Genomic DNA, 27,385 nt, shown 5'->3' on the forward strand with positions numbered 1-27,385 from the left:
CTTGAGGAGCACTGCAGAGCTTGCCGTCCTCATCCCCTGCGGAGCAAGGGGCAGCAGCCGTAAGCAATGCGATGCACAGATGTTGCGAGGGGTCCCAGTGCTTTGGAGAAACCCCTGGTGCCCTGCCAGCTGTGGGAAGGATCCTTGTGCCCAGCGTTGATCAGGCCAGGAGCCTTTGGCCGCTCTTGGGAGCCCCTGAGATGGCTCCAGGTTGAGGGAGAAGAGGGCTTGGGCATCTCGTGGGAGGAGGGACCAGCCTGTGGGAGGAGGAGGCGGGTCTTGCTCACATGCTCAGGGAATAGCCGATCGCCAGCACTGGGGTCAGGAAGGAATTTTCCCCCGGGGCACATTGGCACTGCTCCCCGGGGGTTTTTTGCCTTCCTCTGCAGCATTGAGCATGACCACTTGTCAGGGCTCCTCTGCTCCATTTTGGCTAGGCTACTGCCTGCTGCTCATGACCCATGAAAATGGCCTACTGTGCACTGCAGCTGGGGGGAGGAAGGCTTTTTTTTCCCCCATGGTGGGCTAGCAAGTGTCCCCGGGGTTTTTTTGCCTTTCCTATGCAGGGCTCAATGCTGCACGTGCAGGGCTCCTTTGGGCCATTTTGGTGAGGTGCCTGCTGCTCCTGCTCCACGAAGGTGGCCTTCGAGCCCTGCATACAGGGGGAGGAAGCTTTCTAGACTCTAAGGGTGGCCCCCAGGTGGCCCCTGGGGTTGCTTCTTGTCCTCTGTAGCATTGAGCACATCCCCTTGTCAGGGCTCCTCTGGGCCCTTTCAGCTCGATTCTTGCTGGCTGCTCTTGCCCCTCCAAGGCATCACTCGTGCCCTGGCTCTCTCGGGCTCTCTTGCCCATTGCACGTTTGACGTGGAAGTGATCTCTGCTCTTCCCGTGGCTCCATGTCCCCAGGGGTTCTTGCTTGGGCAGAACAACCTGTGCTTGGAAGGGCCCCAGGCTTGCTGCACCATACAAAGACACCACTTTCCAGATCTTTTTCAAGCTAAACTACACCAGCCTGTTCCTGGCTACAAATGTGAATTGTGTTCATGCTTGTGAGCATTGGGTCTGAAACATAATGCAAAGAAATGAAATTAGACCGTTTTTCCACTTCCACCTCTGTCTGGCATTTCAGTCAAAAAGATATCTCCTTATTACACGAAGAGAAGAGAAGAGAAGAGAAGAGAAGAGAAGAGAAGAGAAGAGAAGAGAAGAGAAGAGAAGAGAAGAGAAGAGAAGAGAAGAGAAGAGAAGAGAAGAGAAGAGAAGAGAAGAGAAGAGAAGAGAAGAGAAGAGAAGAGAAGAGAAGAGAAGAGAAGAGAAGAGAAGAGAAGAGAAGAGAAGAGAAGAGAAGAGAAGAGAAGAGAAGAGAAGAGAAGAGAAGAGAAGAGAAGAGAAGAGAAGAGAAGAGAAGAGAAGAGAAGAGAAGAGAAGAGAAGAGAAGAGAAGAGAAGAGAAGAGAAGAGAAGAGAAGAGAAGAGAAGAGAAGAGAAGAGAAGAGAAGAGAAGAGAAGAGAAGAGAAGAGAAGAGAAGAGAAGAGAAGAGAAGAGAAGAGAAGAGAAGAGAAGAGAAGAGAAGAGAAGAGAAGAGAAGAGAAGAGAAGAGAAGAGAAGAGAAGAGAAGAGAAGAGAAGAGAAGAGAAGAGAAGAGAAGAGAAGAGAAGAGAAGAGAAGAGAAGAGAAGAGAAGAGAAGAGAAGAGAAGAGAAGAGAAGAGAAGAGAAGAGAAGAGAAGAGAAGAGAAGAGAAGAGAAGAGAAGAGAAGAGAAGAGAAGAGAAGAGAAGAGAAGAGAAGAGAAGAGAAGAGAAGAGAAGAGAAGAGAAGAGAAGAGAAGAGAAGAGAAGAGAAGAGAAGAGAAGAGAAGAGAAGAGAAGAGAGAAGAGAAGAGAAGAGAAGAGAGAAGAGAAGAGAAGAGAAGAGAAGAGAAGAGAAGAGAAGAGAAGAGAAGAGAAGAGAAGAGAAGAGAAGAAGAAGAGAAAGAAGAGAAGAGAAGAGAAGAGAAGAGAAGAGAAGAGAAGAGAAGAGAAGAGAAGAGAAGAGAAGAGAAGAGAAGAGAGAGAGGAGACCCATGTTATGGTCTTATTTGTGTATTGAGGCAGAGAAAGAGGATGGAGGAGAAACAGGTTTTTGTAAATACACATTTTTCTGCTTTTCTTCTCATGAATCCTATGGCTGCTGATGCTAGAAAGAATTTTCTGAAAGCAAGAATTCGTTGTATATCTCCTAGCAGGAGGCCAATGAGGCAGCTGGTACAACATCAGGGTTTCTTAGAGTGTTATTTCTACACAGCACTGTCTTTGAGGTATACGACATTTAGGTTACTACTTTCACAGGATACATACTGCATGGATAGTTGGAGTTTCTGAAAATGCTGATTTGTATTTCCTTAACAGAACCATTTGTATAAAAGCACTCTGCCTGTTCAGGTGGACGTAGTGTCCACTGCAAAGTGTTTTAATGATGGCTTTGTAGATCCTGAGATGAGAGGGAAAAAGAAGGTCACATCCTTTAGTTACGAGGAAGTGAAAAATTTCACATTCAAGAATTTTTGGGGGTCGAAAGCTTCTTGTTGGTCTAGCATGATCTTTATGCCTTATCCTTATAGTACTTTTATTTTTTTAATTAAAAGAATTATACTGTCACCTTTACTACTAATACATATATGTGAGATATTTGTCTTTTCTCAGGACCAAGCTATAACTTTTTCTGTAATTTAGCATTGCAAATTAGGGTTTCTCTCCTCTACATTAGGTTTAAATTGAGATAGAAGTAGATCACAACATTCAGGAAAGGAAAAACTTTTTAAAAGACTTTAATAAAGTTGCTGACATGAATATGAAGTCTAATTGGCTCTTTCTTTCCTCCTAGTGTCACTCTGTGCCACATTTCAAACACAGGTGTGCTAAAAAACTTTGTATAGAATGTGTTTTAAAACAATGTATGGCTGTTTTATGATAAATGAAATCACTAAAGCACTGTGATGTACTGTGGGGTTTTAAATCATGCTTCATTTGAGAGATTAGAAATAAAGACATTCAAGACCAAAATTTTTCTGTCAGTCACAATGTAACAAAACTTCATTCTACTTTCTATTCTGTGACAACTAATGGCAATGGTATTTTTTATTTTTCAAATGAACAAGTGCTGAAATGTCAAAAAAACAAGAAACGTGATGTTACACTAAACTACATATGACAGCAGTGTTTGTTACTTACTTAGGGGATGCTTCAAGAAAATGCAGCAATCTTCAAATGGGATACCTAAGTTTAAATGCAGCTGATATGATTCAGAATAATGATGAAATTATTACAAACTAGCAAGAGTGTGCATTAAAACTTTGAACTGTAACTTCTCTAATCTGGAGACACCTTTAGAAAGCAAAATGAAAAAAAATACTGGTTAGGAGTGCAATTACCCAGATTTCTCTTTCCCAGTGTTCAGTTGCAAATAGCCAAAAAGCCAGTATCAAAAGGAGGATACATTCTTGAAAATGGAACACGTAGTGAAAAAATGTCTTTTTTAATTCTTCACGTCAGTCTTTTCAGGAGGTTGCCTAACATTCAGTTTATTGATGCAATAATTAGAAAGGCTACTTCAGCGCACTATATTCCCTTTCATGTCTGTCCAAGGAGAGGAGTTAGCAGGATGTGAGAGTGGAGGACGTTGTTCTTGAGAGTATTTAAGTCAGATCAGTGAAGAGTATGTCAAAGATTCAAGCATTCAAAAGCTGATGGGAGAAAGAAAGTTTGTTTAGTGGTAACAGTTGAGACCTGCATTAGTCTTCTTTCTGTCTCTTCAGGAGAGTAGAAAAGAAAACTGACCTGAATTTTCAGTCAAGATAGTTCAGGAAATGGTTTCTTAAGGTTCAAGCTAACATAGTGAAATCTTTGAAGACTGCTTTTCTTCAAGAAATCCTTTAAAATATTTCTTTTTAGATGTGATAGTCTTTCCAGTGATTCTAGGAAGCCTTGTTTAGGAGCGTAACTAAAGAATTTTGCTATGTTGTTTTGTAAAAGAAAAAATCAGGCAGTAGTTGATTTCTTTTAAGTGCATGTGCTCCCATGATACTTTAAAATAAACTGAAAGACACTTTAAGGAAGACTCGTGCGTTTGATCTTTCCAGTTGTATAATACCTGGTTATATTTGAGGCCACTCCACAGAAGCTCGAATCCGTTGTCAATTCTTCAGTTACTGAACCATAAAAAAAAAAAAAAATCCAGCCCTTGCCCATATTCTGTTCATGGTGCTGAAGATAACTATACTGTTAATTCTTTTATGTCCTTTGTTCTTGACTTTAATGTTCCTTGATCTAAACCAAACTGTAATTGCCATCTGTTAGACCAGGCACTTAAATGATCTGAGTCCTCCTTCATATGGCTGTATTGTGTCTCATTATTTATTGCTCCTTTCAATATATGATCATTTTTAAACTCTTGTTTATATTAACACCCGTATGAGGACATTTTCTACATTAGGGCCCAAATCTAATTTAAGCTTTTCCACCCAGGCACTGCTTTTCAGCATAACAATATTTTGTGTTGCTGCAGTCTTTCTTTGAAGGCATGAGTGATCTGTATTCTGTTTCTCGAGGTACTCTTGGCATTGAACTTTTACATGCAGTTGTGTTGAATAGTTTGAAATCATGTCTAGTAATCCGGGGAAGTCATCCTCTGCTTCCCACCTCAGTAATGTCCCTTCAGGTTTCTAACAAGTTGTGTTGAAACAGGCATTTCATTATCACTTCTCTGATAACAGTTGGTCCCCTGAAAATTTTATTTCGGTCACTTCTTTCCACTGTAACTTGTAAAGCATCTGATTTGCCTATTGATTTAAAATATTATAGACATGTCATTCAGTATTACAGTAAGTTCACAAAATAAGTAGAGTTTTCTTCTTGCTGAATGACACAACATAAATACAAGGGGAAGTGTACAGTTTCATTGTCTCAGAAGACAATGTCTGTAAGTAAAAAGGAAAATATCTAATCAGTAGTTGGTAATTAAATTTGAAAATTATTATTATCGTGATGAAAAAACAGTGAAGGGAACAGTAGAAGGAGAAAATTACTGCAGGAATGGTTGAATTACATTTTGGGATTGATCCTATTCCCCACCTAAGTAGATTAAGAAACTTACTGACTTTGATTTCAATAGCATTCATTCCATAAGAGCACTCTTCATTTACTTTTCTTTTTTTGTTGTTCTGGTTATTGGATTTTTCTGATCTAAACCCCATTTTCTACATTAGTAAGGTGACAGCAATAGAATTCATATCACCAGAGTAACTTTACTGCAGAATTGACATTTGCAAATCTCAGGCGAGATTGTCAAAACATTTATTAACTTCAGCTCAACCTACATTTTTCATTTTTATAAACCAACTGTAGCTCCTTAGGAGTCCATAGCAGAATTAGTTTCAAAATGCTATGTATAGTTTTAAATTTTTATGTATATACACATATAGAGACATATTGAAAAAATGTGAAAGGAGGGAGAAGAAGGTATTGATTACTGTAATCTTTTTCGACATCAGTTGTATAGATCAGATCTTGTGTCTACAACATTGCTGCAAAAAAATGCTTAGTTTAATCACATTGCTAATGACTGTTGTGGTACTATCCTACACAATTCAACAGAAATTGAAATACTAACTGTTCTTATGAGAAAATAAAATTTGAGATCTCATAATATGAGATGATTACGATTGTAATTTTTATCCTCCTTAGAAGGCAGTCCAGTTTTACATGGGCTGTCTTGTATAGTTTCTTGAGTGATTTGTAGTGTAGCATATTGTAGAACACATTGCAGTAATCTAATTTGAAGTGACAAATGCACTGATGATGGTAAAAATCATGATGTCTAGTAAAGAGCTATCTCCAGGCTGGCATATGTGAAGGAAACGCATTCCTAAATGTTGATGCAATACAGTTGTCAAATAGTAGTTAGAAATCCAATAGTGCCCACAGGCATCAATTCGTAACAACAAATGCAGAGCACCCAGCAGCAGATGGAGATGGATATAATTTTTATTACGTCTTGAAATGACTTTCCTCTGTCTTTGTGATAGGTACTGCCTTACATTTACGTTCACTGAGCTTTCAGCTAAGTATCCCATCCTTCCATGTTATCTGAATGCTGAATATGCACTGCTGGTTTAAAGAAGACACAGATGAGAGGTATCAGCAGTGTAGTACTGGTCATCAGCACAGATCACTTACCCTCACTCGTCTTCCTACAAGTTCATGCCAAGTACCTGTGCCAAACAGGAAGAGACTTGGGATAAAACTATTGTCAACCAGCAACATTTTGGGTAAAAAGTCATTAGCCACTGTTTTGTTAGTGATCAAGAAGACAGACATGTAGAAGAAGTGCTGTCAGCTTGAGGGTTAAAGTTTCGAGCATGTCCATTTTGCCTATGGCTGACGAGCAAAGCACACTGTGAATATTGGTACAGCTTTGCAATCTTTCCCTTTTGGACTTTTAAATAACAACAGTCATCAAAGGAATATGAATTATTTGGTATGCTCAGGTTTTCTCAAAACCATCTTCTCTGAGGTTTCAACCAGGAACCAAGGTGTGGTTGAGTATGATGAAAGTAATCATACCAGATGACATTTATGAAGGCTGTCAGCACTGTCATGAAAGAGCATCCATCAAAAAAGCCACTGATCTGTTTCATCAGAGAGAGAATGATCTTTTCTGAGAAATAAAAATGTTTTCTGACATCTTGAAAACATCAAATAATATCTTAAGAACATAAGCCCATTAATGCCAAAAAAGTAAAACTCTAATAGTGATAACTGTAACTGTAGATTAAATGGGAAAAAAAATGTTCATACCTGTGGAATATATGCATTATGTTTTCTGAAGTTTATTTTCCAAACTTATTTCCACTTCATTATCATTACCAAAGATTACTTGACTTGCTTATCAGAAGCAAGTCTTCGTGCTTGAGTGAGCACCAAACGAATGAGGTAAGTTCAATAACAGGAGAAGCTGAGTATTGGGAAAATAGTCAGTGACATATTGTTAAATACTATCACCACCGTCACAAAATATGTTTAATAGGAAGTGGGAAAAATCACTTACGTTAATATTTGATTTGATCATACGAATAGCTGGTGACCAAGGAAATTTTAAAATTAATTTCATTTTTTATTTGTGAATCATTACTAATCACTATTAATTGATTGTTTTATTAGTCAGCAATTTAACTTTTTATTAGTGGAAAACAACTAGTGAGTGGGCAGGACTGTAAATAAGTCTTTGCAATTGAAAAGTGTTTTCAGGAAAGTAAATTAGGTCACTTTTTAATTTTCTTTTGAGAAAACAGGTTGTCATTTCCCTTTTTTTTTAGGAAAAAAAAAAGTGATTCTTAAATTAATGAACTTAATTTTACTGTAATATCTATCTGTGGGAGAGGAAATACTTCACCATAGTGATGTATACAATAAATTACAAGGAGCCTATTATCTCTGTAATTGTATCACATGTCTTAGCAGTTTGGATCTAATTAGATTGTTCTTAGTGAAAAACGTTATGAATTCTATTAAGAATCTATGGTTTCTGGTTTTGTGCATTCTGTTCAAAAAACATTAGGCTCCTTTTTCACTGCTAAAAAGAAAATAATGAAAGAACCACTTTTGCATATCTGTTTTCCTGTAAAATGGGAACACTAAATGTAACATTAAAAAAGAGCTAAGAAGAAATGAATTTGAATGAAGATGTGGTCATCTGAGATAGCCTTATCTTCCTGATGTGTTAGCAATTAGCTGGTGTTGGTACTCTGTCCTGCAGTGGGAAAGCTAGTATAAGCCTCGTGATTGCAGGTAGGAGTGATTGCAGGTAGGAGCTCTTATGCTTCCGTGTATGTGGGAAATATCCAGTCTCTTCCACTGAAGGCAAACGTCACTGCCTTAAAATACAGACAGCTAGAGGGGAAGAGAAAGGACAGAGTGGGACACGTGCTACGTTTTCAATGCATATGTAACTTCTCTGGTTCACCCTGCTACAAAAACAGTTTATTGCAAATAATTGGATTCTGTTCTCCACTTAAAATTAGGATTCGAAAACATTGTTTATAAGGAAAGTATAATGGATCCATCCCAAATTTATAGTGCGCATCTCAGCAACAATTTTCTTTTCTGAGACTTCACAAGTAAATAATTTTCTTACAATGGGGCTAAGAAGTGTTTGGGGATTTTTAAAGTGATCTTTTTAAAAATCAGTCTTTCTTAGAATAAATTCATAATGGAATAATGCACACTGTTCCAATTTTCAATATATCTGAAATTAGGTGAAATCTGTGCATAAGGTTAACTTTGGGCAAAAATGGAATGCCATTAATCCAATTAGCAATGACGCTTTACCTAATTATGATTGTATAATCTATTCTTCACTTGGGTTAGCAGATCAAGTAATCCTTGTTTTGTCAATGTTATTGTGATATCAAATGAAACTCTATTGCTATCCAGCCTAGCTCCTTAAGCTACAACACAACTGAGAAGTCTCTTGGGTTTTATGAGTTAATGATCTGAGATTTACCATAAGCACAAATTATACATAAATATGAAGATTTCTACTATGTACTTTTTTTCTCAATTCCCATGTCTTTTCCTAAAGTTCCGTGTCTCTGTATAAGTTTCAAATTCATGGCCAAGCCCAGCACTTACATTGACTGACTGGACTAGTCATTGGACTAGGGTATTTTGACCAGCCTCAAAGAGAGCAGTCCACAGTGGCCTGAGGTGCAGAAGTATGTTATCAGAGCCCCCAGGAAATGGCAACTTTCTGATGAAATATTAAAAAAAAAATAAAAAATCCCTTTTTTCTCTCCTTTACTTCAAATTTCTTTTACACCCTTTTCTGTAATTTTATTGCATTTTTTTTTAATTTAAAACATACTTAGATTTCCTTTAAACATTAGCTTTTAACTTCCTGTTAATATGTCTGCGATAAAGAAATATTATGAAAATACTAGAAGGATCCTTAAATTGTTAATAACTGCTCTCAACATGAATTCATTTTAATATAGTTTTTAATTTGAATAACAAAGGTCATAAGCACATAGAATATTTTATAGATGATGCTACGTAACAGCATTATGATTGTTAAGGGATGTCTACTCTTTATAGGTGTGTTTGGCTATACAGAAGTCATATACGTAGCTCTGACTGACAAATTGTCTCTAAACACTTGTGGTTAGAAATAGCCATATGCTATTAAGCCATATGCTATTATAAAGTTATGCTTTCTTAAAATAATTGCCAGTGTATTAGGGGAATACTTATGCTAATATTGTGGTGACTATAACTGCCAGGAATATATATAAACTTGAAGTTAAGTAGGACAGATTTTTCACTTCCATGTACCTTAAATGAGATTTCTGTGTACTATTGACAGAAAATGAGAGGTAGCTTTTCTTGCAGATTTGGATATATTAACTATGACTACCACATTCTATCTTCAGCTGCGTGGGAATAATTCAATAAATGGTGATGATACAGGTATTTGAGATAATATGCATTATCTGTGTTGCCTCTTCTGTAAGGGAAGTCGGCTGTAAGCAGGTTACTGATGCAATCTTTCTGAAGAATGGTCTCAGCTAACAAGCAGTTTCTGAGAAACTGGAACTATAGTTGAAGAAGTTGGCATTATTGTCAAGTTATAAATGTCTAGTTGATTTCCATGGGAAGTATTATCACATTAACAAACAGTAAAGACTAAAAGGGAAAAGGCGGTAAGTAATCAGCACGCAATACATAAGATTGCTGTCTGTAGGCTTTCTCCTTTAAATCTTTCCAGACATCTTAAGTCCAGTCCCAGTAGTATAACTGTATGAGGTGCAGTTCTTGGTGGGGAGCGGAGACGGATTTTTGACTGTGTCCCATGTTACACTGTCAATGTGTTTTTCCAGCTGGTCTTTCCTGACCCTGTCATTCCAGACTGTCTCAGTCCATGCCTCATGGCAGGGCGTTTTAGTTAAATCAGAAAAAATGTGTGAAGAATGTAAAATCCCTCATCCAGACAAGGAGCTTCCTTCCTGTACACCAGCCACAACTTTTCCTTTACACTGTCTCTGTGCCTGACCCTGCGGGCACGTATCTTTCAGCTTCCAGATGTTGGACAAGCCAGCTTGCTGAATGTCAAGGAACTGTCAGCATCTGTGTGTACCTTGCTTCTGTCCTATGCGCGTTGTGAGTCTGACATAACTGATTTCAGGCTTGCCAGTGGGAGTGTCCGGCACATCAGCAAGTCAGTACATTTTTTCTTGCTATGATCAAGTAGTCTTTAGCCATTTGAGCCACTCTATCAACAAGTTAGTTGCAGGTGAAATGGGAGCTAGATTTCTTTCCAGTTACTGGCCAGGTATACCCTAATCAATCTCCCATTACCTTCTAGACAGCGCAGAGACTGAGATGCTTTTCTAGAAATGGTGATTGACTTTATGGGCATGTATGTATAGTTACAAATAGATACATTACAAGGTGCAACAAACCTTTATCTATTAGTAGTATTTGTACTTCCACAGAAAGATCTTGAAGTGGTTCAGAGGATACATTTGACTGACATAAAGGCAACCTAGATCCATCCACATGTATGTTTCTACCTTCTTTAATACAGTGTACCACAGTAAAGCCTGAAACTCCCTCACCAGGAGGGGATATGTCAGGGCTGCATTGGCTAGAATCCAATATCCAAAAGGAACACCCTTCAGAGACGTAATGCCTAACGCAGCTCCTATTGCTAGTCACATTCCTATGGCATCCTCATGGCTAATCTAGGAGTCTTTGCTGGCTCAGAAATCCCAGGTGAGGCTCTAAGTTGCCTAGTACACGCCTTACTAACACGTTAGCCCTCTTACATGTACAGTGTTTTCTGCCAAAAATGAGACATTGCTGTCAGTGAACATCTCAATCCTTTCTTGAAAATGAAACTGCAGTAAACTTCCATCCCAGGCTTTCAACAACACTGTGTGGTACTCTCTATATAACTTGACAGGTGACAATTACAAAACTCTTCCTCTGTATTTGGGAGTGGGATTAAAGCAATACAGAAATAAGAATTCCTCTTCTTATTATTCCTCTTTTCCCTGCCTTTTCTTAAATTATTTTTTTCTTGGTGCAAGAATAGTATTGTGTTTGATATAGAGCTTTGGATTAAAGATATGAATATTAAAATAATAACCATCGTTCATCACCTGCTGAATTTCATCTCATTTGGCTAGTGATGCATACTCCCTGTGGAGGATCCGTCTGCTCTGCTTACCTTATCTCCGAACATTTGATTAGAAAGACTTGCACCATATCAGTTACAAACACATGGGTCCACATGACTCCGTGTAATCCAAAATAGCCTGACACTATGCAGTGAAAATTAAGACTGGAAAATAAGGTGGAGTATAGAGTCCTGGAGATAAGAATAATCATAACATGGAAAGATAACTTTATTCTGGGTTGCACCCAAAACTCATCAGTGTATGTAAGCACATTTCTGTGAACTTGGTGAAGAAATACTGAAGCACTTCTGAGTATGCCTCAGTTTATCAAAGTATTTTCATGCAGTTAAAATATTGAAGCGCAGTATCAGGCCACAAGTTTTGGAATGACTCAGAGATTTGCATTAGCAGATATGAGATTTACATAGATCTATTGAAAACATACTGCTATGTACTACATTTTACGGTTTTTATTGCTGTAAGGCACATCTGTCAGGTGAATTAGTATTCTCTGAAACTGCCACGTGATCTCCCTGGAGAATCTGTTCTTGTGATAAATACAACAAAGTTAGCAGCATGGCATGTTTTCATCTCTGCATCTCTGGAAGAACAACTGTGGTCAGTGGTGGTGCTCTACAGAAACAGCTGAACCATCTGGGGCAAAAGCCTGGCTGGCTCATCTGGGAAACACGGCTTTTGTGCAAGCCAGTTCAAGGCACCAGAATAGATTCTTACATATTTTTGTTGAAGTTCTGCATTTCCTATTTCAAGCCCAAGACACCTTTCTTTGACTTGGCCCTCAGTAGTAGAAGTATGTAAAACAGCAGAAAGAAAATTTAAAAGAAAAACAGAAAAACAACTTAAAATGTGAAAGAACCATATATGACGAATATTAGTGACAAAACCTGATGCACTTCTAGGAAGCTTTTTTGTAATATGCTAAAGGATAATCTATAGAAAAAAGAATTTTCTGGGTTTTATTTACTGTCAGACTTTCGTAGTAACACAGAGGAGGATTGACCTATTTCAGTTCTTGGCTATTTGAGATGGACACTGTGAGTAGTTAGTATTATCTGAGATAGGTTTTTTTTACACTTGTAGCTAGTCAACTTGCATTTGAAAGCTCTTCACACCTAAGTGATAGAATAGTATTCTTACAGGAAGAGAGTACACTGATGTTGACTGCATCTTCGTTGTTTTAATTCTGAAACCCCACGTCTTTCTCACATAATATTTTTTTCATTTTGGTTCTGTGGAATGTCCCTCTAAGGAAAAGTAGTGGTTGGCCTGTAACAGGAAAATCTTTGTGCCTTTTTCCTTTCTAAACTACCTTCCAACAAATCTTCCAACCAGAGGAGCGTGGAGTGTGTTTTTTCATGATACCTCATCTTAAATCTCTTCTAGTAACTACTGACAAATGACAACACTTCCAGTGACTTGCTGTTCAGTAGTTTAAAGCAGTCTAATGCATGCAGAGTCTGTTGTAGGCTGGATATTGCACACTTTTTGCACGTGCAATAGGCTGTGGGATGTATTGAGATTCAGCCAATGCTGCTATATTTCTTAACACCAAAGTGGGCTTGTCCTTCCCCCTTCCTTTTTTCTTTACCAACTAAACAGAAGCTTTTATATTTCCATTGTCTCCTATTATCTCTTACATTGATATCCATACGATAACCACAATCTGTGAGATCACATGGTACTGCTATTGTAAAATATTCAGGTCTCAATAAGCAGTAATTTTGGTTTACCCTAGGAACACAGCTTGGGTAGAAATGTGGAAAACTTGATAAACTGCAGTGTTTTCAGTACTAATCACTAAATGATGTAATCACACAAGAATTTGGTGCATCCCTGTTGTTACAGTACTGCAAAGCAGTGTTGCTCTCCAGCACACAGCAACAGTGCACAGTGAATTTTCCTCACACAGAAACCTTGACTCTTTAGTGCATCAGCCTTGTGTCCTTCTAATCAATTTCTGCTCAAAGCTAGTCCTTATTAGTTCCGTATATCACTGTTGGCATCAGTTGTTCAAGGAAGTCTCCTCCCACAGTGTATTTGTTATCAAAACTACAAAGGCAATCAGGGTTTCTTCCTTTCATAGTTGATAGTTTTTGGAACTGTGCTCTCACATGATGACTTTTCACATGCAATGCCCTTCTTCCCCACTGGCCCCTCAAAAAATATCTTTCAGAACATTTTTATCTTTTGTCAAAGGCCTCGATTTATTCAGCTCCACTGTCTGTCTTTTACCAAGTCTTGTCTTGTCTTTTTCCCCTCTCTTTCAGAGGATAAAGTATGGACAACTGTGTATCATGATCTGCAAATGCAGACTTCTGTGGGAGGCAACAGCCTGGAAAAGTCACCTGTACTGCAGCTCAACTACAGTGCAACGATGGACCAGATTTCTGCCATTACCAGCAGTGCTGAATACTGCGAGCAGTTTATCTCCTATTCTTGCAAGATGTCCCGGCTGCTGAATACACCAGGTAGGCTGAGAATGGGATATCGGTTAAATACAGTGTTAAAGAGCTTCATCTGAACGTTCAACAAGTAATTGCTTTTAGACCGGTCCATTCAGTGAACATACTTGTTTGTTCTCCTTCATTAAAGTTCACAAAGAGGTATATAATTGAAAATACAGAAGAAATTATTTTCTTAGGAAATTTTGCCTGTTTGGTTACTACTAAAATGAATTTTGTTGCACCACAAAACTGTGTGTTCTTCTCTCAGATCTGTTGCTCCTTAATGCAGGAGGATTTTGGTAAACAGGGTAACTTTTAAAGTTTAATCAATAGAGGCATTGAAAAATCGCTTTGAACTTTAATCTGTTTTTCTGGTTGTCAGTTTTCATATGCTACAGTCAGCAAGGGCACTGGCTGAATGAGGGTTGGAATTTGCCCGCTGATATCTCTGAAACAGTTTCTTAAACGGAGTCTTTGTGGGTAATCAGATGCCTTACACATTGTACAGACTGGCATGGTCAGTAATGTGGTTGTGTGAGAAACATGATATGCTGTTATCTACAAGTACATTTATTGTAAGTTTCTCATTTTGCTGTGTAGCTTTACTGGAAGAGAACAGTCCTTGTACTGCTGTATGTGCCTCCTCAGCAAGTCTTACCTGTAACTGATCAAGGCAAAAGGATTTCTTGTTCCAGAATTAGTAAAACAGCACATAAAGAAGGAACTCAGTTTTAGAAACTCTTTTAATATGCACATAGTAATTTATCTATGCTCTAATTGTGTATGATAGCATTTAATGTTAAATAAATCTTTAATGCTACTTAACGAAGACTGGGTTATAAGTGGAAACATATAACACATTTTTTTGATTGTGAAATGAGTTCATTGTCATAGGAGCAATTAACTTGCATTTCAGGTGAAACTAATGGCTGGATGCTTACAGTGTTATACTTTAAGCTGCTTCCTCTCATTCATTTATTTTGGTATATTTTCTCGTGGTGGGATAGATAAGTATTCATTTGGCATGCACGTGCATCTTATCCCTATTTCCATAAGCATTCCGTTACTTAATACATACTGTAATGCTGGATACTCCTCTCCCTCCTCCCTGCTGTTCTTGAACTATTTCTAATGCGTGGTTTGTTTCTGTTGCTATTATTTTGCTTAATCTAGCGTAGCACAGAGACTCTGCAAAGAGGAAAATAATTTCTTCTTTCTTGGGGCTTAACGTATATGATCCTGAATCATGTTCATAACTAGAAGTATTGTGACTCTCCTGATGGATAGACGCTCTCTGTTTGCAAATGCTTCAGAAAAGTAGCGCCTGGATGTCTCTTTGGGCAGGTGCTTAGAATTTACTTGTGGACATGAGTTGGAGATAATGTGCACAGAAAGCTCATAGTTTGCATAGAGTGCAGTGTACAGAGTCTCTTTAAATGTTTAAGACTTATTTCAGGACTAAATTGTACTTGCTAGTATATGTTTATGTTATAATAAAACAAATACATACTGTAAATGCAGATGTTTACCTTAGCTTCTAGTTTTAACAGAAAAATTAAGCAGCACACAAAATAATAACTTAAAATTTCTTTAAGGAATAGTTAATTCCAGTCATTTCCATTTTTAAGCTTCTCAGAAATGTTTGGGTATATTTTGCAGATACCTCTTTCTTCATGCTTTCACCTTGATATGGAAAGATAAATTCTCTTAGAAACTATTTATAAGCCAGATTTTTGGTCTGGAAAGTGAGTTTCCAGAGATATTCTATGAGGTGGCTGGTTTTTTTTTCCTGTAAGTGGGAGAAAGAAACAACAAAGGCAGATCCTTTTAACCTGGACAGTAACAAAAAATCACACTGCAGTGTTTGCATAACACCTGTAATGGTGTTGTGGTTTGTACGCATTGTACAGCAGTGATTTGTGTGTTGGTGAGGAAGAAGGCAATACATTTTCTTTCTAAGCTGTGTGTTCTTGGCTTCAGTCTATGGCTTCTAAGCTAAGGAACTAATTTTTCATACCTTTCTCTATTTCTTTTTTTCTTTTTTTTTTTTTTTTTGAGTACTGCCTTATTTGCTAAATACATTATGACACCCTATTCATCTCACAGCACAGGTCCAGGTACTCATGTGGCTTCTTCCACCACAGAGCTTTTTATATAAATTACTGCAGTATGTTGCACACACAAAGAAATGAAAAAAAAAAAAAAAAAAGTCATCATTTTTGTATTCCTCAGGAAGTTGAATCCTGGTTGTACTGAAGCCAGTGCTAAAACCTCTATAGACTTCATGGGATCGAGATAGTATTTATGGCTTTGAACACAGGTGCTCTTCTAAGTCAGAACTTTTCCTTTTCACTGTTCAGACATTTAAGTAAACACTTAGAATAGGCTACTCCTATTGGTTTAGATTACATCAATGAGAACAGAGAAAACTGAGAAGACAGTGCAGCAACTCAACTTTTTCACCTTCTTGCCTCTTGGGGATCACATCACTTTTCTACATGATTCCTTCTCAGTGAGAAATTGCTCAGTTAACATATTTAAACAAATCACAGTCAAAGCTGTTTATTGATCTACTAATAGCAAGTAATTAACTAGCCATCAGAGAACTATAGCTCTTGCTGCTTTTAGTTATGCATCTTCTGAAAAGGCAGTCCAAGTATATACAATTGCACTAACATATGTTCTGCTGCTAATAATAGCTTAAATATATTTTTTTTTAATGCAGTGGAAACTGCATCAAAATGCTGTATTTGAGGAAAGCCTTCATATTAATAAACATGGTTGTTGTCAGGGTTTTTTGGCTGCAGGCACAGTGGTGAAAGAATTCTCTTCTTGAGAGTGACAGATGAAAAGCAGTCTGTACAAACTAAGAATTCTCATTCTTCTGTTACTAGTTTTAGACTTTGGTTCTTTACTTCTCCAGGCCCATTTCTTTTTTTCTCAATCATGGGTTTTCATCCAAGCAAAATAACACGTACAACCTAGAGAACAGGTTCAAATCATTCCCAACAATAGGGACTGGAAGTGATTTTACGGGTCACAATGCCATTGCCTTTCCACTTAGTCTGAGGGAAGCCAGTAATAAGATGTTCCATGTAAATTAAATTATAAGTGACTTATGAAAACATTCCCGAAAACAACAATCTGATGAGACTATAGGATAATTCACGTTGGAAAGAACTGCGGCAGGTCATCTGGTCCAATTTTCTGCTCAAAGCTGGATCAACAGTCCTTGTCTAATAGTAAGTAAAGACTATCTGGAAAGGCAATTTTCCTTCCTTACTGCTTTGGGTTTGGTTTTTGTTTTTTTTTTTATTTTGAACTTGCAGCTCAGTATGTGCTAAATTATACTCAGACCTAGGGGTCTGTTTCAAAGCCTTAACAAAAGATCATCAGAAAAAAAGAAATTAGTCAAGATAGCTCGGTGACTTTCTCCAGAAAGCGAAAAACCAGACACCTCTGCTGAAAATACACCATATTATCTCCATAAACAATAAAACCATAGGTACACTGTAAATTTCTGGGGAAGACATTTTCAAGCAGAGAGCCTGCAGTGGATTAAGTTGTCTCACAGTCTTTATGTCAATTAACTGTATACTGAGGAGATAGATCTCTTTTCATTTACTGACTGTAATACAGATTTCCTTTATGAATTTGACAATTTATTTGATTATTTTTTTTTAGTTCTGTCAACATGATAATGACACTTCTTATTTTCTATACCTTCTATTTAGATAATAATTTTTTAGAACAGGGATTCTTTTGTGAATACACAGTTATTAGCACCATAGAGGCTTGATCTTGGCAATCCAAGTAACTAGTACTGTTAATATATGAATGAAATTATAAGCCCATGGACCATAATTGCAACTTAATGACAGTGTATGTCTATGTAAATTTGCAAAAAAAAAAAAGAAAAAAACACAACACCAGACTTTTTTGTTTTGTTTTTCTGTTTTAAATTTACATTTCTCATATCGTCTTTTCTTCTTGTTTCCTTGGAAACTTCCATTTTGAGAAGATAATGATATGTTCAGTACTGAGGACATGCAGAAAGCTAGCTATTTTCTGAGTTCTCGATACCCATATACTTTCCAGTTGTTATTGGAGGTGACAGGACATTTCCCTCATTTGCAAACGGGAACTGCAAACGAGATAGAAGAAAGTTCTTTTGTGCCCACTGGTTAACAAGAGGGAAAGCAACAAAGCAAGATACAGAATCACTTCGCTTTTATAGGAAGAAGCTTCCCTTCTTTGCTGTAAGAAGCAAGGTGGTATACGGGACATATACAATATCCTACTAGAAAGCAAAATGCTAGTTAATAAAATTATATATCTTCATCCACTGTTGCCAATAGACTTCCTAATAACACCTGGTTGTGACTTCCTCGGTATGAAATTGTCCGTGGGCCACTCATCTCAGCCTCTGAAACGGGGAGGAAACAGCACGCTGGTTCTGCCATTCTTCCCTTCACCCTGGGAATGAGAGTCTAAAGGGGAGGAGGGCTGCTGTGTTCACAGTATCTGTGAGTCTGTCATTTCCCAGAGCTGTAGGAGCTGTAACAAATAATCAGAGTGTGGGGGCTAAAAGCATAGATACAGAGAACAGAACAAGATCTGCTGGTGTTGTGCTCCAATTTTTATTCCCATTCACTGTGCCTGCAGGCAGCATATGAAAAGCATAAAGCAGAGTTGCTGCAGTACATGAATTACTGTTCCGTGCCTGTTGTCTTTAGGGGAAATGAGAGAGCAGCTTCATGAATTCAGGAGTTTAACAGGTGAAATAGAAAACTTAATTTGCTGTTTAGTTGTTTTATTCCAATAAAACAATTGTAATACCAGTAGTAAATAGAATTTATGAGTAGACTGAGATAAAAACAAAGTTAAAAATTGCAATATGATATTTTTCCTAAGTAGCCATCCAAATCAGAATTTAATATATAAAATTTCACATCTCTAAATGTTAAGTGATCTAGAATGCTCATTGCAGATTTAATTCCTGCTTAAAAAGAGTTTTTCAAAAAGAGTCTGAGAGACGAGTGGGATTTCTGCAATCCTAAATTGATGAATGTAAGCTGCTCCAAAACTCGGTCAGGCTTCAGCATTCAATTTTCAATGTTCTTGCAGAAAACATGTCCATAAGCTTTCATGTATCTTGTCCGGCCTTAAGAAATTTATTGATTGATCCCTTCTTCTCTGTCACTGTTCTGAATTCAAATTCTAGTTATTTTTCAAGCACAAGGGTACCAGGAACAATGTCTTTGCTCCGCTCTGACCTACATGGTCATCTCCTAAAAGTGGAAACCAACAGCTTTTTGAGACTTCTTTTTTCCTTAGTCATTGCCATTTTTCTGTAGAACTGAAGCAGACATTAATTCATAAGTTAAAAATTTCTCATGGAATACATATCGGTCACTCTAGGTAAATATTAGGTAAGTAAATGGTTAGTTAATAGGTCATTTTTTCCCAGTCTGTTATTAATACACCCTTCTCTCATGTCTTTGTTTCACTCTGCACCTTTGCTTATCTCTTAGCAATTCCTTTGAGGTTTTTAGATACTGTGATCACTGAGTTTCTTGGTTTCACTTTATCTTAATAATAATTTTAGCTGGTATACTGTTTTTTCGAATTTTGCAAGTTATCTTTGCTCCTGTGTAGGATTTAGACTTAATCCAGTATCACTAAGTGAAAAGGGCTACATGTTGCTTTTGTGTTTGTTAGAAATAATAATAGCTGATAAGAGCTTTGTGAATATTAGAAGTCCTCTATGGAAAACATAACTGCAGCGCTGTGAGCCCTAGTTTCTTTACTATGCCTTTTTAAGAAAAAGTGGTGCGTTTGAGTTTTAATTTTGCGGTTATAGTAGAATGTTCCAAACCGGTTATTTCTCATACCCATTCTCTCTCTAAATGTGCTCTGCCTATTATGGGAAAAGATTTGCTATCTTTATTTCTTAAAAGACAAGAAGAGGAAGGCAATAATTAGTCCACTGTTTGTTCTGAATCTTGTTTTATAAAAACTGTTCAAAACCATTCAGGGTTATTGTTTTCACAGAAACAGTAACAGACATTGCTTCTTCATGAACCCAGGTCATTCTGGGGAAATGTCATATTTTTTGATGAATGACTGAAACACATTAATTTATTAATCTCTCAGACCAAGTGGATCTAGGTGGCGTATCATTGCATGCCTTGACAAGAATTTATCTTTTACCCATATCCTAAATGCATTCGCATTACAGTGAGTATTTTTTCTTTTTCAACTATGCAGTAAAAATACCCGGTGTTTCTTTTTTCATTCCCATTCCTGAGATGAATGTGTCTGAATAACTGTATGAAGAAGCAGGCTAAACATATGCGATTAAGAGAAGATGGTACTTTCCTGTGCATAAAACCAAAGGGTCATAAGAGAGAGCTTCATTCCCTACTCTGTTATGGACTTTTCTTCATTGCCCTGCGTTGCTTTGTAAGAAGAAAAGTGTTCAACTGTTATTGAAATACTGCTTGCCCTGTTTTCATGGATGAGATGATACTGTGTGATTTCCTGAGGCTGTGACTTTTACCAGTTGTGTGAAGGTTATAGTTAGGCTTTCCTAAATTCTAACCTGAGCTTTCCCAGCTGACAGCCTGGGGCAATGAGCTATCTCGTCTATATTAGGTTTTACATTTGTAAAGCCTTTCTGCTTCTCAGGAGCCTCTTTAAACAGTCTTTAGTTAATGTTTGGAGTTTGGAAGTACTGGAACTGCTTTGTAAGAGCTACTTTTTGTTAGTAATGTTATCACATCCCACCCCCTATATCATACATGTTTTTCATAGTGAGGCCATCAGGTAAACCTCTGGAACACAGCAGAGTGCATATGAACTTAAGAATGGATACGGTGTGATTAGTAACATACGTTTGGCTATTTGAAGTATGAACAGCCCAAAATACATCTTATTCCAGGAGTGTGTCTGAGTATGTTTTTATCTTTTTATGTATGTATGCTTGATGTTATTTAACAAATCAGTCTATTAAAATGTTTTTCTGAATTGTCTCTGAAGCAGAGTACCTGAAGTAGTTTCCCCTTTTCACCTTGTGAGTAATTTCACATACATTTTCCCTACTTTTTCACATTTTTCTTTATTATATAACCCATTCTTTCCATTAATCCCCTTCAGTGATTTCATACTTTGCCTGCATACATTTACTAACGTTAAAACAGCGTCCAGCTTAGACTAGTCAGCATTGCCTAAGTGTGTATGAGGACGGAGTTTTACTAAAGGTTAAAGGGAGTATGCAAAAAGTACAATGTATTTTAAAATCAGGTTCATGTAATATCATTGTCATTTTAAACTGAGGGAGAAGAGTGCATTGTCCCATTGAACTTTTGTGCCTTTGTGTGCTTTTGGCATAAGCCACAGTACCTGCAGATTTCCACAAGGAAATCTATATGTGTCGGAATTTATATAGAGGGAGATGGCCTCCAGATAATGATCACTTCTTCTTAGAAGGAATTATTTCAACAAGATCCTTTTTCAATGTATCTTTTGAAATATTTTGTTATGTGAGTTTTGCTTAATGTGAGAAGATGAAAAAAACTTAATTAATCTCTGATTTTCTGTAAGGGAGACATATTTTACTGAAAAGACATACAGACAGTAACTTCTATTTTCAAGAAATTTGTGTTGCCAGAAAAAATGATCCATGATCACTTCCGTAGATTCTTGGAATAAGGCGTGGGAAAGATATTTCACTTGATTAATAGCAATAGGAATAAAAGAATCAATAACCATGTTTTCTGGATAAATGAATCTGCAAATTCAAGGGGAAAAAAAAGATGCATACCACGTCTGCTGGTGGAAATTAAACTTTGAATCTGGGCATTTGCTGGCCAGTGCAATGATGAAGATAGAGCTGCTAACAAGATACAGAAGACTGAAATGCAGTCCAGCATTTCAAAGCAGCAGCTAAAGATTTGGAATAAGTTACCAACTTAGCTGCTAAACTGTAATGAGTTTCAGAAAGCAGCATCTGGTTAGTACATGCTACTATCTCAGTTACCCTAGAAAAGACCCATTATACTAGTTTATGTTGAAAACCTACTCCAATACTGCTTGGCAGAAATTGCTGGAATGTTTTGGTGGTGACTACGGACTCTTTAAAGCCAACATGACCAATAGTGGGGTTCCATCTACAGCTTCTTAATATCCCGTGCATTGCCACAACAGCAATAGCGATGCTTTGTTTCAACTGCACATAAGCAGTTAGATACATGTAACTTATAAGATAGGTCTTACTAACTCATAAATTCAAGACATATTTAATGTCTGTCAAGCTATTTTTAATACGACATGTCTACCAAAGCATGTGTGTAGATGAATAGCTGTAACGAATCTATTGTACCAAGTTTAAAGTTTATCCGCAACAATATTTGTATTTTGGAACATGCTATGCTATTTAACAGAATCTTTTCTCCTATCACCTTAAGAACTAGTAATTTCCTTTCTGCTAACATTAGTCGATCTTGAAAGTTCTTTTTACATTTTTTCTCTTTCCCCTTTACTCATTCCTCTTTGATGTTTTATTGTGTCTCTGCCTCTGATATTTGTAACATATTCAGATTTCATATGCACTTTTGTAAAATCTTAATAGTATTTACAGTGGTGTTACTCTTGAGTGACACAGAAGTAACAGATCAAAGTTTCTTTTCTTTTTAATCATCTGTCCCCTATGGCAGGGACTGTGTTTTCATCAATTTTTGCAAATCACTATGTCAAGTAGCAAGAATGTTTGGAAGAGATACCGAACCAATCTCTTTTCTGGAAAATCTGAAATTGCAAACGGACCAAAAGAAATGTCAGACATATAAAATAATTCATCTGGGACGATACTCTGCACCACTATGCAATTTTTCACCTGCAAATCTAAAACTATCTTAACAAAATCTTCAAAAGTTAGGGAGTTTGAAGTAATGAGAGTTCTGTTTTGTTTGGATTGGGTCTTTTAGTTTTGTTTGTTTAAAGATTTCTGTGCAAAGTGTGTTTGAATATAGCAGTCCTAAGCAGTTGAGAGGATTGCTGGCCACAACTTAAAGATCAATGCAGACCAACTTTTACCATGTTAAGCACAGAGCTGGCTTGATCTCACTAAACCAAAAAAATCCTGACTCTTGCTCTGATTAGTACTGCACCTTGATCTGTGGCCTGATGGCCAACTCTCTTGTTCACAGTCATGTTCAAATATAAGAAGTCTGTAACGCCAGCAAGACTTCGTGAACACACAAAAACAAAAGAAGGATAACGAGTGGAAATTGTGAAAGTCTGCCAAAGGCCCAATTAGGTCTTTCCTCTGATGAAGTTAAGATTTTACCCACAGAACGTCCTCCCAACATCCACTTGGCTCATTATTAAAGTGGAGCAACTGAATATTCACGTATAATTCAATGAGTAGTGCATCGGTAGTTGATCTATGTTTGCATGCAGCATCCCAAAGTCAATGTCTCATTTTCTTTGGACATATGCAGTTTGCATATGGTACAGTAACACCTGGACAAAAGGAAGATAATCCAGTTACCCATTACGTCAAATCACTTGGCATCCTCTGTGGGCTGACTATTAGTGTTTTGTATCATATATGAATTCCAGTGAACACAAGAAAAACAATAAGCAATTCCCATGTTTATATTACTGTTGTCAAGATTCATTTTTATTCAAAGTAGTGCAACTGTATGAACTAATGTTTAAAGAAAGAGGAAAAGGCTCAATTGCTTTTTGAATGTCTTGCTAACTTCAGTAATCCTTTTATTAAATGCCTTTTCATCAGGAATTCACTGTCCATCTATATTTTAGGAGCAAATATACTAAAAAAGTCCTGTCAATTCAATCTACTAAAGGATTCTTTTTTCTGTCTCCCAAACTTTGTAATCCTTGCTTGGAGTTATGACTGAGGAATGATAATAGAATAGGTCCTCTTCTTTGTCAACGATGGAAAAATAGCAATTATTTCTTGCTGCCAAAATCTTCAATAAATAAGTTGAGCATAATCAAAACAAATTTTAAAATAATTTCTCTCCTAATTCAGGATATTCTTTCAGATTTCTCCCAGATTGATTGCAGTGCAGCAGTAACGGCAGCAATATGGACCTTACTGAAGTCCTATCTGCTGTATTAAGACTGATCATGAATGGCATTTCACTGGAGTAGGGTGGTGAATATCTATTTAGCTGCTCTTTTATTCTTAATGCCCCTCTATTTTATCAGTAAAAATAGCGGCATCTTCAATTTTTCATTTTCCATGTTCATCAAACTTCCCATTCTTCTGCTTTTTCGTTATAAGGAGTGCTTTGAGTCATAGCCTATTTTGGTTTTAATAAAAATGAATACTATTTCAAACACCAGGCACATGGCACTAGGTTTGATCTGTTTGGGAACCACGGGAGAGTAAAACTGAGTATTCCTCTCAAGGCAGGAACATTTGCATTGCTCCTCAGAGCACTGATTTCCAAATACAGCCTGGACATGCCCTGAATAACCTGACCGCTCTCTTCCCTGAAAGTCTGGATATCTGTCCAAGGTAAATGGATGGTGGGGAGACATAGTCATTATGACAGGTTCTCTAATGGGAATTAGAGAAGGGCCAGAGGGGCTTAAGCACTCCAGAAAGTGCCCTCCCCTTGCTGTCAGCGCACCTGGGATTTGCATGCCCTGGGATCTGGACTGTGGGGGACACTGGGAGTACTTAGCTGCATTCTGGACTGCTTAAGAGCGGTGCCAGTGCCTGCTAAAGCCACAAAAGACATGCTTGAGTTGCACAACGGGAGTAACAGAGAGAAAATGGCATACGTGGTTGAGTGCATGCTCACTTCCACATGCAAGTGGCTGATAATGGAGACAAAGGCATAATTCTTGTCAGAAGACTACATTTCACTTTGCAGAAGCTTTTAGTAAATCGCTCACATTCCTGCAAACTAAAGTAGTAGCATGTTTGCAAGTCACAGAACATCTCACGAGTGTATTCCTGGTATAATAATTTATCCAAGACAGTAAGCAATAGCTTGTTTAGTTCTGTATCAAAGGGCAAAATCTACAATTGATAAGAAATAAGTTTTTTGAATGAAGTTGAAGGGGAGTTACAGCAAGCAACCTGCTCTGTCTCTCTCTGGCTGTTAAATAATCCACTTAGAGAGGTTATTTCTTATTTAAAGAGGAATTTTAGAAACGGTAATGACTAGGATCGCTAGCATTCTGCAGAAAGTAGGGCTATGTTCTGTTTTGGTTTTTCTTATACAAAAATAATGTGGCAAAAGTCTGAAAAAATGTATCAAAATTGGTATCACCAATGATTGCTAGAAGCGTACCTAATCCTGTAGGTGTGTGTGCACAGGGGTGCAGTAACAGGCCACACTTGGCCAGAGTCTATGATGAAGAGTTCTGTAATAAATTCTGCACAGGAGCTTCCCCACATTCCTACTATATTAATGAACAAACTTGTAATTTCTGTAGTTTTACTATGTTTTAATTAAAACACAATATCATTATAATAAAAAGCTTAACCTACCAAAAAATGGTATCAAATGTAAACACAGATTACAATCCCTGGATTATCAGCACTGCAATTTCTTATTTGTTTCTGACTATTGAGTTATACTGGGATACAGATATTTACACAAATAGGCCATTTTAACATTTAAGGGAAACGCTTTTTCTGCTGTCTTATTGTGTGATGTTCTGTCTATAAATAATCTTAACCTAGCAAATTTATTTGTTTTTTCCCCTCATACTTTGGTACTATGTTTTACTTGTACGTTTTACTGTCATTGGGATTTTCAAACAGATCAGAATATTTCTTCTTCTTTACATATATATATAATTTGGTAGTAAAACTTGTTCAAGTATTTCTAAAAGTTATCTCTTCCCCCAAATAAGCATTTCAGGAGGTCAAGCGTATGCAAAATATTCACAATATTTTGTAAATTTTCAGCTGTAGTCGAGTATTTAAATAGTAACTTTGTAAAGAAAAAAAATGCAAAGGAAAAAACTATACTTCTTAGAGTATAACTTCAATACTAAAGAAAACAGTTGTTTTTCACATAATTGATTTTTAGCTTTTTAATTTTTCTGCCTTTTTTTTCTTAATTCCCTTTTAAGTACATTCTTTCATGGTTTTGATTACTTCTTTCTTCCTGTCTTGCTTGCTTTTTAACTGACTAATTCTTATTAATACACGTACAAGGCTTATTGCTTCCACAGATCTTTTTTTCAACCTATGAAAATTTTGGGCTGCTGCTTCTCTCTTTTTATACCACTGTTCTTCAAATCATTTTCAGGCTCTTCAGAAGATGGGCAAGGGTTTAAAGGACAGCGGGGGAAGTGAGAGAGGATCAGAGTTTAGAAGGTGGAGATAAAGAAATGGTAAATCATCAGTGCTGTGGAGAGATCGTGGAATTTGAAAGCTGCTTGGGCAGAGGGTAACATAGTGCAATTTTTTTGGAGATCGTGGAGAATCCAAATCACTCTGTGTATATAGTGTCTGAAAGGCTTGTGGCAGCCAACAAAAGTATACTGAAGGGATCATTGTTGAGCTTAATTACTTTGTTCTCAAATTGGAGTTGCTTTAATTGAATCTAATGTGCTAATATTACCTAGGTTTGGGGAAATTAAGATAAGAGTGCTGTGGAAGGATTCTAGAAAGTATGGATGCGGTGCAGAATAATAAAAATGTGATATAGTAAAAATGGTTGAATAGCTTTATGCAGTTTGAAAAATTGGACAGTACTTCAGAGTTCTAAATTGGATAAAGTCACATCTAGTGTAACTTTTTTCAAATTACTAGAATAATGAAAAGTTAATTTGCCACATAAGCATTTTTTCAGGTTTTGATTAATTTTAATGGGATTTGCTGTGTTTTGAAAAGGAAGGCTTTTGAAAATGCAGAATAAGTTGTAGGTCAAAAAAGGACCAAAATGGCTTTGAGTGTCTGGGCATGTCCTGGACTGTGGGGAAAAAAGAGCTGCTGTTGCTTTTATTCAATGGCATTTTAGAAGTAACCACTTTACAAATTCATAGAAAACACCACACGACTTGTAGGGCACAGTAAACCCACATATGCTTTGATCAACATAGAATGCCACACTGCCACATGCCACTTGTATAAAAATATGTCCTAATCTAAAGTGCTTTTGAAGTTGGACTAGCCCTTTAAACACCTATGAACTCATAAGTTCTGCTTTGGGATGCACTAAAAAATCTCTTCATATGATCTTGGAGGCTGGTAGCCTTTTCATTCTCTGACATGAAATTATCCGAATAAAATCGTTAAAAAGCAAACACAGTCCCAGAAGTGACTTGCCTGGAGCTTCCCTAGAGGATTCAGCCAAGGACAGCTGATCAATTTAAATATTAACTCTAATTTAAATGCACGTACCAATTTAATTCAAAGTCTGTGACTGAAGAAGATAAAAAAGTTTGAAGGTTTGTGGTACAATTGGCTTTGTTAATTGAAAACTAGCATGTAAGGGAAGTTTTGGAAATACTGGAATACTGAATTCTTCATCCAGGTCTAACCACTTCAGATCCAAGGCAAAACAACAGTACCTGAAAATTAATTTTCCTCTGTGGCTGTTCAACTATCAAGATAAGATGAATTGATAGTCTCAGTCTACTTTCTACCGTGCATATGCTGCATGTAATATAATCATCATCAATACCTTCCGCAGCCTTCTGAGGCTAC

General features: G+C 37.1%; 1 protein-coding gene across 1 annotated transcript in view; it reads left to right on the forward strand.

The window, feature by feature from the left end:
- Positions 1–6,963: 6,963 nt before the first annotated feature.
- Positions 6,964–27,385, forward strand: part of CNTNAP2 (contactin associated protein-like 2) — a 335,871-nt gene continuing 315,449 nt past the window's right edge. The window contains exons 1-3 of the mRNA XM_009895048.1: positions 6,964–6,968; positions 12,133–12,151; positions 13,497–13,701. Of these exons, the coding sequence (XP_009893350.1) occupies positions 6,964–6,968; positions 12,133–12,151; positions 13,497–13,701 (229 nt within the window). The remainder of the gene's footprint in view (positions 6,969–12,132; positions 12,152–13,496; positions 13,702–27,385) is intronic.

This window comes from Charadrius vociferus, unplaced genomic scaffold (genome assembly GCF_000708025.1).
Source record: "Charadrius vociferus isolate BGI_N301 unplaced genomic scaffold, ASM70802v2 scaffold101, whole genome shotgun sequence".
NCBI classification, from domain to species: Eukaryota; Metazoa; Chordata; class Aves; order Charadriiformes; family Charadriidae; genus Charadrius; species Charadrius vociferus.